The sequence below is a fragment of the Syngnathus scovelli genome, chromosome 3, assembly GCF_024217435.2.
Source record: "Syngnathus scovelli strain Florida chromosome 3, RoL_Ssco_1.2, whole genome shotgun sequence".
Lineage (NCBI taxonomy): Eukaryota > Metazoa > Chordata > Actinopteri > Syngnathiformes > Syngnathidae > Syngnathus > Syngnathus scovelli.
In genome coordinates, this window is record NC_090849.1 from 10,104,999 (window position 1) to 10,118,324 (window position 13,326).

At 40.9% G+C, this 13,326-nt stretch overlaps 2 protein-coding genes across 6 annotated transcripts in view; one reads left to right on the plus strand and one right to left on the minus strand.

Annotated features, from left to right (window-relative positions):
- LOC125965748 (Golgi-associated plant pathogenesis-related protein 1) overlaps window positions 1-13,326 on the plus strand; it is a 206,018-nt gene that overhangs the window by 96,339 nt on the left and 96,353 nt on the right. The gene's annotated exons all lie outside the window — the stretch shown is intronic.
- Window positions 5,882-11,134, minus strand: LOC125965749 (LIM domain transcription factor LMO4-B). 2 transcript variants are annotated; one of them, XM_049716587.1, is made up of 6 exons: window positions 10,974-11,131; window positions 10,759-10,802; window positions 9,890-10,128; window positions 9,683-9,779; window positions 8,890-9,048; window positions 5,882-7,089 (listed from the first exon to the last, which is right to left on the minus strand). In XM_049716587.1, exons 3-6 carry the CDS (start codon window positions 10,102-10,104, stop codon window positions 7,081-7,083), a joined length of 480 nt encoding a protein of 159 aa, XP_049572544.1. In that variant the 5' UTR covers window positions 10,105-10,128; window positions 10,759-10,802; window positions 10,974-11,131; the 3' UTR covers window positions 5,882-7,080. The 2 variants fall into 2 exon arrangements, with proteins under 2 accessions (XP_049572544.1, XP_049572543.1); XM_049716586.2 differs by having other exon boundaries at window positions 10,759-11,134.

Consider the following 13,326-nt stretch of genomic DNA (forward strand, 5'->3'; position numbering starts at 1 on the left):
AATTTTAATTACAAGACTTTTTCCAAGTATTCAGACCGCTCTAGAGCTCTATTTTTCCAAAGAGCTAAGCACAACAAGTCTAGTGACATTTTCTGCGCCTGACACCTGAGGAGAAAATTCACAGTGGTATTCACATTGGAGGGAGCACTTACGTACACTTGTCAATTTATTATGCAGATCCGTACACGTTTGCACGCAGCGGACACATTTTTGTGATGTTTAAATTTGTCAATACACAAAATGGCTTCACAGACACATTTCGGGAAATAGGCAGCTAACAAAAGAGTAACTCAGCTGCAGGCACTCCAGAAACAAGCAATTAAAAAGTCAACTCCATAAAATATCCCCTGATGGAAGACACAAGGATCAGTAAGCTCCAGTTTTGGCCATGCGGCCTGTGAGGTATGCATGGAAACTAACAGTTGTTTTTTTTTTTAAAGGGATAGATGGATAGATGGATGGACGGACGGACGGACGGACGGATGGACGGATCAGTTGACGGCTCGGTCGACGGATCGGTCGACGGATCGGTCGATGGATCGATAGATAGGAGACTGTTTCCCACACAATCTCATGTGCTATCAACTGTATGTTATCATCACACTTTTCTGTGTTTCCATCCCTAATATTTTCACCCAAAACATAAAGAAGCCGTAGAAAATTGAAAACACATTTGTCAAGTTAAACCCAGATGATCAGTGACCTGAGGATATTTGGTTTACCGGCTTCAGATGAATAATATTCAAGAAAACTTGGGTTGGGGGGGTTCAACTTTGGAGTTTCTTGTTGTAGTGTATGAATGCAAAAATAATAAACAGTGTTATAATCCAAACAGTTCCAGACCGAACACACAATGGAACACTAAACCGTTGATGGTTGTAAAGTTGGGGTATGCTCTTATTCCATTTGTTTTCCCATGCGACAAATGACTTAAAATGCTATACAAGGCAAACAATAAGCCAAAATGAAAAAGTGATATAAACACAATGATAAAAGTAATAGTATATAAATCATAATCCAATAAAACAAAGAGCAAATAGTGTGACAATCCGCAAAATGATAGCAATCAATCAACCATACATTTCTGGGGGAATTCACAGAAGCTGGCAGTCTCTCACACATAGCTGAGGTCTGATTTATGAAACTCTTCTTTGGTCTGTTTAGAGACCACCAAGTTAGTATACATACATATGTATGTACGTACGTACATACCTACATACATACATACATATATACATGTTGCAGGGCTTCACTGAGTACTGACACAAATGAAGAAGCCACATATCATTGTGGACCACATCACATTGGAGTCAAGTTGTTTTTTTACTTCAACGTTGCATGTTGAAAATTCTTGAGAAACAGTTATTCCGTCATTGTATTTAAAAGTGGGATGTTGTTACACAGACACAGTTTGTGATGAGAAGAATTCCCTCAAGGCTCTTCGAGACTCTGCCAGATTTGACATTCAAATTAATGCCCAAGTGCACGCTTCCCGTGGGCATACAACCTTTTAAATGTTCCAATGTAGCCTAGCCTCTTGACAGTGTATAATAATTTTACTTAATGAAACTTCAAAATCATTTGAATGCTGCTCAAACAAATGGGTTCTTTGAAACGACAAATTTTCTTTAATGCTGAACCTACCCATACACTTCTCATGCAGTCAAGTCTAACGTTGCTTCAAGCTGAAATGAATAATTTTAAAGTCTGCAAAGGCAGTTGCGTCTACACTATCAACACCTCAGTGAAGCGTGGTGGTGGTAGTGCCAGGGTGTGCGCATGAATGGACGCCAATGAAACTGGTTCCCTTTCATTTATTGATGACATAACTCTCGTGGAAAAAACAACAATTAAATCATTTCAGGCAACATTATCCGCGCATATTAGGCCAAAAGCTTCAGAAATCATTTGCTGGTGCTTCACAATGTAGATGGACAATGACGTGAAGCATACTGAGAAAATAACAAAACTGTTTTTGTTGCAGAGAAGTGGACTATTTTGCGGGAGCCAAGTCACAGCCAATCATCTGACCTAAATCAAAGTGAGCATGCATTTCACTTGCCGAGGACAAAATTGAAGGCAAAATGCACCAAGATCAAGTAAATAAAGAAAGTTGCAGTTGAGGCCTGACAGTATATCACCAGGGATATATTCCAGCGTCAAGCTTTAATTGACCACAAAGCATTTGACACCAAATTGCACCCAAGTTGGATTCATGATTGTTAATTTTACTGTGAATGGTTGTCTGTATGTGTCATCTATGTGTGACCTGGAATTGGATGGTGGCCGGTTTGGGCTATGTAGTATATTTTGAATTGCTATTGCGGCGACCCATTATCAGTTGGGTAAAACTAACCTGATATATATATATATATAACCCCATTGAGCTGTTGTGGGAGCAGCTTGACCGTATGGTACGCAAGAAGTGCCCATCCAACCAATCTAACTTGTGGGAGCTTCTTCTGGAAGCGTGGGGTGCAATTTCTCCAGATTACCTCAACAAATTAACAGCTAGAATGCCAAAGGTCTGCAATGCCGTAATTGCTGCAAATGGAGGATTCTTTGACGAAAGCAAAGTTTGATGTAAAAAAAATCTTATTTCAAATACAAATCATTATTTCTAACCTTGTCAATGTCTTGACTCTATTTTCTATTCATTTCACAACGGTTGGTGGTGAATAAGTGTGACTTTTCATGGAAAACACAAAATTGTTTGGGTGACCCCAAACTTTTGAACGGTAGTGTATATATATATATATATATATATATATATATATATATATATATATATATATATATATATATATATATATATATATATATATATATATATATATATATATATATATATATATATATATATGCACAGCACTACCTGATGGGTTATCAGTGAACAGATTTACTGTCAATGTTGTTCTGCTTCATTTTCACATGTCCAGGGCAGAACCAAATTTGTTGCATCTAAGTCAAACGTTTTCTTTTGCTGTGACTGCCAGTGGTAATGACAGTTGGATGGTTGCTTGCTCCCTATTTACTAGGAGGTGCCAGAGTTCATTCAGAACTTATAAGTGCTTATTAAATTAATATTCAAGGTGCTCACCTGTAACATTGAGAGAGTTTTATTGAGAAATAGCAGCTACTTTCACACGGTGATGGATAAAGTTTAGCAGGTTGGTTTTGCATGGGAACAGAACATCTTAAGACAACGGAAGGAGTGGTAAATCAGCTCACATAGTGAACCGTATAAACATGTGACAGTCACGTGGTTATACAGTTCACAGATAAATTGTTGACAAAAAACTATGCTTTTGGTTCATATTACGTTTGTAAATTTGACTGAGATGAAGTCAGTGTCCCACCAGCCTTGAACCTCACAGCACGTTGCTGATGTGACCCATGAAGCTGTCGCCACATGTCACCTCTGCTTGGCATTCTTTGGATAAGTGTGCGCCAGTGTTCTTTCAAAATGCCGCAGGAGGAAGCAAAATCAGGCATCAGTCTTGAGTGGAGCGGAATAGACACAATTATTTCCCCACATCCCCAAAACTGTTAATTGGTGACCTTAGCTCAACCCTTGTCTGTATGACTTGCATTGTCTGCACAGAGTAAGGTGAGCGTGTTATTGGGAAGGTGGGGGTGGATTCTAGGCAGTTAAGTCAAGCAGGAACCCTCAATGTTGCTAATTTATTTACAGATTTAATTAGATGGATAGAGCCCTCATAGATATAAGAAAGAGAGGAGATGTTGCCAGCGTTACAGCACTTTAATTATGGTAGCAGACTCCTGATCCCTGCGCTCCGCTGTCTAGGGAGCCAGTTAATTAAAATACTCATTATTTTACTTTTAATTAGTTCCCCCTCTTTTGTTTCCTTTCACCATATGGCTGTGTTCCGTGGTCAAATTAACGTAATTGAGCTAATTAAGCCGATCACTTTAATTATTCAAAGCGCTCCGATTGGCCAGGAGAACTTCTCTCGCTCTCCCATTACTGACATTCCTGCAAGATGCTGGGAGCCGTACACTCTTTGTCATTATGTTCCTCGACTCCCATGCGGAAGGCAAGTGAGTTATGGCTCCAGCATGCATCTCTTCCTAGATGTTCCAGCAATGGCTCATGTTTCACTAACATACAAATGCAGCACAGCGAAGGAGACCGCAGCCAGTTCAAAGTCAGTTCACAAAACGTTTGCTCAGTTAACACTCCGGGTTATAGATATGAGAAATGAAGTCCTGTTGATTATTGTGGTAAAGAGGCATCTGAGCAGCGGAAGTTATTTGGTGCAGCATAAATACTCTAGCTTTGCCAAGCCAGGAAACTTTCACAAGGACCGTGCTTTTCATGCTTTAGATAAAGAAAAAAAATCATGAAAACCAGATGGCAGTTGCCAGTTTTTCAGCAAACGTATTTTTTGAGCCTCTTGCTCAGCTGTGGACGAGACTTGTCTTTCAGGGATAAACTTCACTTCTGAGTGCATGTAAAATGTTGGAGCCAGCCATGTTGATTTTGTTGTTGTTGTATCAATGATTAAAATGAAAGAAGATAACAAACTAACTTGGACCAATTCCATATTACACACATAAAGGAGATACTTATATACTAAAATGTTTTTTTTTTTGGCAGCAGCTCACCTATCTGCCGAAACGTATTGCAAAAATCGGTTCGTATATTTTTCACTTATAAGAACTGGATGTGGCTGTGCATTGCAGCAATTTGTTTCATGTTTTAGTTTCATTATATACTTTCCTACACTATTCAAGTGTATTAAAAAAGTCTTGTGTAAACATTTGACTGGTGCTGTATATAATTTATTTTATGCTTCAAAAGGATGAAGTTTAATTTTTTTAAGTTTATTTCTAAATATTGTATAATTCCCTTAACGTGAGGTCTACACTCTCCTGTGTGCGCACACGTAATGATATAGAGAATCGTGTTGCAAGCAAACAATGGACAACATCTAGGAGGTCCAACCAAAAGCAGTACATCACCGATTCTTAATGCGTTTGCTTCCAGAGAGGCCTCATCATCAAGATGAAGGCATTGAAATGGCATCTTGGCTCTCTCACAAGAGTATCTGGGTAAGAAGAAGACTTTTCATAACGGGCATGTAAAAATATCCTGGCATCATCTTGTGCCTTCACACAGTGTGCGGCGGTGGAGCTGAGGCAATTACTCTCATCTCCATGTGTTAATATGATTAATTAGCAGGAACAAACACTTTCCTATGACACAGGCTACATGGTGAGCCACACACCTGCAGAAGCTCTGATAAAAGACAACGCCTCATGGCATAGAGCCTTTTCTTGAGACCTGCTAATTGGCATCTGAAAACGTTCTGGCTAATTAGGAAGAGGCAGATGAGCCTTGATTAGTTTGAATGCAAAGTGTAACTTGTGGTGCGGTGGGAGTCGAGAATGTGTCGAGGTTTTAGTTCCTCGCCGTCACGATACAAAGATAATTGTAATTGTGATGATTTGCATACGTTAATGAATTTGAGTGACGCCCCTTGATCAGGCGTGGAATAAATAATTGATGCAGTATCAGCACCTACCATGACAAGTGGGACATTTTAGAAAAGCTAAGCGCATTAAGGTGCAAGTTTGATGGCTGCCATGCTCCCAGGCAAGGTGCAAAAGTAGAGCAGATCCTATCTTTTGCTAGCTGCACGTTGCATGCTCACTGCTGCTATCACACTGAGATTACCCAGACCTTTTTGATGGGATGCAACCTAAAGATTCTGACATTACATTAAAAAGCTTTGCAGATCTAACTCTAATTGGACATAGTTTAGAATGATTATTCAACCAAACACTTATACAGCACAGCACAGCACAGCACAAAGAGCATAATGCAGCACGACAAATAATAAATAGGTCCAATTGGTTGAAATTTCCTCCATCGAGATGGGGCCACTCCCCTTTAATTAGAGAGCTTTCAGATTAGTCTTTATTAGAGGGAGGCAGGCAGAAAGGCAGGCAGGCAGGCAGTCACAGAACCAGCCGGCCACAGGATATGCCCCAAGTTCAGCCTCCCAGGAGTTCCACCGGCACAGATACAGGGCTCATGTTTAATTGCTTCTGTAAATGGTCAGAGCTCAAGCCCCCTAATTCCATTCCCCGGGGTAATCAGCCATGTTTTAACCATACAGGGCTAACAAAAGTGAGAGAGCGAGAGACAGACCGCTCCAGCCACCATGCTAGCTACCAGGAAGTACAGGACAACTCCTGGGCTGCTAAGGGGCCTTACACTCATGTCAGCTCATATGATACATTTTTTGAATTTGCTTTTTCTCAATAAAACCATCATTTGCACACGTTGACCAGGAAAAATGATATAATCAATACATTTCATTATGGAAATTACAGGCAGCGACAAGAAAAAATTCCTATCCTCAATAGTGCTTTAAAAGTTTGTAGCAATAGTTTGAGACATCATTTTTGTGGAATTAATGGATTTTTCATGACTGGGATATACATTTTGTGCCCGACACCCATCCAATTTTATAATTTGACACCCAAGGTCTCAGATAGACATATAAAAGATCAGATCAGAGTTCCTTCGAAACACTAATGACAATTAGGGAAAATAATGCCACTTGGCACAAGACGTTGAGAGTCATGTTACAGTAGTCGATCAAACTCTAAAACATGTTTTGCTCCATCCTTTGATTGATGACAGTTATAGTCTTCGAGCTTTCTCGGAGTCCAGAAAAGTCTCTGCTACTGCAGTCCACACAGAATGTAAGCATCTGCCACCTTTGTACGGAACACCAGGGATCCCATATGGAGAAGGAAGTGATGACAATTCTCAGGGCCCATTACTGACCGGTCCCATGGAAAACAGTATTTTCAATTTGCAGCTTTTCTATTTTTTCCTTTTCCCTGGGGCCCGTAAACCCTGGCAACACTACATAAATTGACTGAGTGAAGGTTCTGGGATTCTGTGATATGATGACGAGATGGGATTTCACTAGGAGGAAGCTGCTTCTTCAGTGGAGGGAGGTGTGGGGGTCAACAGAACTCACAGCAATGGCAACTTTACATAGTAGGAGACAGGAATTAAACCTTCAGTGCACACTCCACTCAGCACACCTGCAAAGAAGACAGGAAACGAGCAAAGACATGGGTATGTCTAATCATACTTGACTCCTTTATGCAGTCGTTATAAAAGGGGTTCTCACATTGGTGTTGCATTCGATACCGGCACGAGTACCGCGCCTTGATATTTCGGCTTCAGAAACATTTATTTTTAGCACCTTGTATTAAAAAAAAACATTAATAAAAGACCGGCTCGCCAAGTCCGTCTTAAGGGCGAATATACATACACGCAAATCTGCCTGTCTAGCAATGGGTGAAACGCCTTTAAGTGCCTGACAAGGCTTCTTCTGCATGAGTGTAAGAGGAAGATAGATTCAAGCAAAGAACCGCTTCTTGTTGAAAAGAATAATGCGCAAAGTGTTATATGGAACTTTTGGGAATTTTATTGCCAACTCCCATGGCAAACCAACCGACATGACAAAGTTTGTCTGTAAAGCTTATTTTAAAACTGCCGTGGCTCAAGGCGGGAACATCTCCAATCTGGCCAAGCACGTCATTAACAGGCGACTACTTAGGACATGTAACAGACCCCACATGCACGTGCACACACGCAAAGCGACACTACTGGCTCATTAGCAATCAAATGTAGATATTTGCTTGATAGTAATGGTGGAAATGTACAATATCAACAATGGATGACATTAAATCCAGTCAACTAGGTCAAGAATGTGACAGAGAAAAAGCTTATCAGTGAATGCATACAAGTACATGCATTGACATGTATACAGTATGCTTATTTAAAAACAAATGAAGGCATTTATCTCACTATTAAAATCCATTCTTAACAATGAAAAGGGCTAATTCTGTGTCCAAATTGCATAGAGGTTATACAGTTGCATATCCGGCCATGAAAATTATCATAACCTGTAAAAAAAAATAAAAAATTACATATTGTTTAGCAAGATTTATGTGCGTTAATGTTAACACGTGTTTATGTTTAAAATGCTATTTTCTATTAAGCATTTCCTAATAAAGTTCTTTTGTCAGTTTTATTTTTGTCGAGGTAGCGTTTCAGTACTGGCATCGTATTTATTTATACATTTTTGTATTGTGGCAACACAACAGGAAACATCTCAATTATATTAAACCAGTAAAGGAAAAGAAAGTATAGAAGGGGAATTAAAAAAAAAAAAAACAATACAATTGCCTGATTAACATGGATCAAAATCACACATTCTGTTCACAAGAGTATAGCAAGTGTAGTCAAGTTGACTGGCGGGAAACTTGTGTCGCAACATTCCAAACAATTACCACCACAATAGTGGTAGTGACAGATAAATGGTGGAGAGATGAGCCATGTGCAGAATTAATAACAGATTTTTTTCTGAATTCACAGTGGGGTAATTAGCACCTCTTGACAGAAAAAAAGTTGTGTTCAAGGACTATTATCTTTGCATGTGAACATTTGTATAGGTATAAAATAAAAGATATTTCCACTTTTTCGAGTTTGCATTCATTAATAATGGAGAGTTGGATCTCTGCATTGTTTGTGGTGATAGTCTCTAATGCAAATAGGGAATTTAGAAGCCTAATTTTAATGATTTCTTTATTACTCCTGTCATTGTCACAGTTATTTGTGTGTCAGTGCAACAGTTTTGTGTGTTCATGCAGGGACAGTGACATCTGTTTTCTTTTAAAATACTAAATGATGAATAAACGATGTTGTACTTCTGAGTTATCATATTTTACCCATTTTCAGTTTATCTGACTGATCAAATATGCAGCTATGTTAAAAGAGAGAACGCAATGCAGATATTTAAACATGCGAGATTTGTAAGGAAAATATTTATTTACCTTCTGGTCCGTCATCACAGAGTTACTTTGAAGTTGTGGTAGGTGGCTACTGAGCAAGGCAGCACCGGGTCTGTCGTGTTCACAGAAAATTGTACCATTGATGTAATGGAAGCGATCTCCAGGCATCAGTCTGTTCCTGCACGTGGCACAGCTAAAACACTGCCAGAGAAATACTAAACGTTAGGACCATAAATAAAATCAGCACAGGAACATCATATACGGTTTGATAATATACTTCGTACGACAATGTTTGATGGTATTGTGTGATTTAATGGTGAGCACAATAAGTGACGAAGGAATCAGTAACATGACATTTAAGAAATACATAAAAATGCACGAATGCTGTTTTCTGTTCAAGAACTGCATCAAGTCGTTAAAAGTCACTTTTACCTCACAGTTATGAAAATATAGTCATTAATGTCATGGAAGTGTGTAATTATGTAATATTCTACTACATTGTACTAAGGCTGTCGTTTTGTTTTATATATTTTCTTTCATGTTACTACACAAGTTAAGCAAAACTTTAGAAACACAAGTGAGCGTGAAGGGCACTAAGCAACAAACATTTTTGTATGATCTTGTTTGTTGTGAAATGAAAAATTTATCAGTGGCAAAAAAAAAAAAAAAAGGCAGAATTTTTTATACAATTTGGTAGTGTGAAAATTATGCAGGTGTTCCTAATGAACTGTCTGAGTCTATGTTTGAGGGTTGGGGGGATGAGGAATACCCCAGATGTTTCTGTCAAACGCACAGCAGGACGCAAAGCAGGCTGAAGTGGGAGCTGGGGACTTACCTTAAGGTGGTAAACATTTCCCTGTGCCCTCATCACCATCTCATTGGCTGGAATCGACTGACCACAGGCATTGCACGCCCCACTGTGCCCGAACAGCCTGCAAATTTGAAAAAAAAAGAAAAAGGGTCATTTGATACAACCTCTATAGGCTGAAAACTACCCACTTCTCTTTTCCTCTTGATACCTCAACGCCACATAAGAGCTCACCGGATATAGTCGCTGCGACACAGAATCATGCCTCCTTTGCTGTAGCAAGTGGTGCCAATGTCGCCCAGCTGGGCTTGGCAGCAGGAACACTTGAGGCAGCGAGTGTGCCAATAACGCTCCATGGAGAAGAGCAGGAAACGGTCAGCGATCTTCCCCCCACATCCTGCACATGACCTCGGGCCAGGCGCTACGCCTGATGCTTGGTTGTTCACCATACTGACGTGGGCGCTCGGTGGCTCCTGGACACAGGATGCACGGAAATTGGAGGCATGACAGAGTGACAGTGTTACTGATCCGTATGTTCAGATTAAGAGTATGTTTCATGTTTTTAGTTAAATGGCAAGCCTATGTTTTGATGAGGATGTGCTATTCCATTGCTGTGGGTGTTTTTTTTTTTTTTTTTTTTTTAATGAGGTTATTGTTCAGTGCGGTTATTGTTCAGTGCTTACTTTTCACGAGAGATGCATCATACATAATAGCTTGACATGACTTGCAGGATACTAACCGGTAACTTCACCAAGACTATACTGTACCGAAACGTCATATAAGTGAGTATTTGCAAGGCAGAAAGTTCAGTAAAACATGTATTAAGATACAGTGAGGTGAATCTATTCGTGCAAGGTCGTGTATTTATTTTATTTTTTTTAAGGGTGAAACAAGGAAAGTCGCAAAATGGAACTTCTTCACGCCTGCCAGCTTTCAAACGGAAGGTATTCATGTCAAGGCGTTTCTTTTTCAATCCGTTCTCAATGTCGTATAGAACTTTAACCGAACGAAACTGTAACAACGTTAATGTAGAAGTTCAATAAAAGCCTCACTGGAGCTGACGGAAAGGAAAAAGAAAGGGAGCGAAGAAACAGACACGTTACCTTGTCGAGCCAAAATGTTTTCCTCCTGCGTTGAAATCAAAAGGCTGTGGAAAATAGTTCAGAAAAACATGGTCGCCTTTACGTTTGTAAAACTGGATTTAGGCGTAACAATGTTGCGGCTCCATCTCTTTGTAGAAGAGTGTGTCAAAAGAAGCATAAAATCCCAGAACAGGATGGCGCGCGGACTGCAAATAGTTTTGAGGAAAGTCTCTCACTTGGGGATCCCCGTATAAAGCATTATACGCGGCGAGGAGGTTACATGCCAACCGCTCCTTCTTTACGTCTCACTCGCTCTTCCAGCTGTCCGTCTGATTACACGCCTTCCGCTATTTCTGACGCTTATGACAGCGACGCTATTCATCAAATTGCGCAAGGGTCTATTTAAATTACTGAGAACGAACATTGCTACATAAAGCACGTAACAACCAATAGCTGAGCAGTGGGCGTGATCAAAGTCACAATGATTTATGGGTTTCTCGTTGCCGAATCTTTCTATTCACATTTGCATAAAGCGATACAATATAAGCAGATTCAAAATAACACATTGTGGTATATTTTCAAATGTTTTTGTCAACAAAGAAGGTATATCTTTAAACCTAACCTGCTGTATTCTATTCTTTTAAGATTAACAGTACAAGTGTGCGCGTGCGTGTGTGTAGGTGCGTTGAGACAGCCAATGAGCCAAAAATACTGTTAATATACGTAAGGATGCGGCTCTTGTTCTCCTCCCTTTGAAATTAGGGTTACGTGGTGTTGATTTTATGATTCCAACCCATTCCTCTTTTGCTGTGGCCCAAAATTTAAATAACATTTCTCAGACTGGATTCAACTTTTCCAGAAAAGAGTTATGCTTCTCTTAACGTGGAAATAAATTTGCAATATAAAGAAGTGAAGTTTATCATGCCTTGCTGTGAGCTCATCATCCCTAGAATCTCCCCTGCTTGACCCAACTTTACATCATTCACTATCCATCCATCCATCCATCCATCCATCCATCCATCCATCCATCCATCCATCCATCCATCCATCCATCCATCCATCCATCCATCCATCCATCCATCCATCCATCCATCCATCCATCCATCCATCCATCCATCCAACCAACCAACCAACCAACCAACACTTATCCAATCAGGTCGTGGGGGCAGCAGGGAAGCCCAGATTTCCTTCTCCCCAGCCACTTTGTTAAACTCATCCCGACGAAGTCCAAGGCGTTCGTTCCTAGGCCACTAGGCCAGCCGGGAGACAGTCTTTCCAGCGTATCCTGGGACGTCCTCGGGGCATCCTTCTGGAGGGACATGCCCGAAACACTTCACCAGGGAGACATCCTGGTCATTTGGCCCCTCTCTACACAGAGGAGCAGCAGATCGACTCAGAGTTCCTCCTGGATGACCGAGCTTCTCACCCTATCTCTAAGGGAGAGCTTGGACACCCTGATGAGATAACTTATTTTGTCCGCTTGTATCCGAGATCTTTTTCTTTCGGTCACCATCCATAGCTGGTGAGCATAGGTGAGGGTAGGAACGTAGATCGACGAGAAAATAGAGAGCTTTGCCTTTTGGCTCAGGTCTTTCCTCACCACAAGGACGACATAGCTCAGGGTAGAGTGTTCCGTCTTCTAACCAAGAGGTTGGGGGTTCAATCCCCAGTGCTTGGGACCATGTCAAAGTGCCCTTGAGCAAGACACTGAAGCCCCCAGTTCATCCTGATAGCATGTCAACCGTTGGTGAATGATGAAGCAGTGTGAAGTGCTTTGAGTACCAAAGGTAGAAAAGTGCACAGAGTCCGCATTACAGCAGTCGCTTATCCGATCTCATGCTCCATTCTGCCCTCGCTCGTGAATAAGACACTTGAACTCCTCTTCTTGGGGCACGATCCCCGACCCGGAGAGGGCATTTCACCTTTTTCCGACTGAAGACCATGATGTCAGAACTAGAGATGCTAATTGTCATCCCAGCTGTTTTATACTCGGCTGCACACCACTCCAGTGATAGCTGGAGATCTCGATGATAAAGCTGTGATGGAGCCAGCAGCACTACATCATCAGCAAAAAGCACCGACTCACGACGTCCCAATTTGTGGTCAGCAGCACCCTATCGCCACTATACAGATGCACTGCTTTCCCCTCCTGAGACATCGGATGGTGGACCAGAATTTCTTAGAAGCTCTCCGGAAGTTGCTATCCATGGCCTCGCTGAAGTCCTCCGATGCCTGGGTTTTTGCTTCAGCAACCGGCAAAGCCTGTGTTTCATTTGGCCATCTGTGTTTGGCCTGTGTTTCGTTTGGCCGTCTGATACCTGTCAGCTGCCTCTGGAGTCCCACAGGCCAAAAAGGCCCAACAAGACCTTTTCTTTCAGCTTGATGGCATCCCTTACTGCCGGTGTCCACCAGCGGGCTCTGGGTTTGCCGCCACGACAGGCACCTTATGACCACAGCTCCGATGGAACTCTAAAATAAAATAGAGACCATTTCCAACAAATATACCTTATCTATTAAACTTCTGTTTTAAATATAAAGCAGAGAAAAGGCCAGCAGAATAATATTAATCATACTAAAAGAATAATTCAA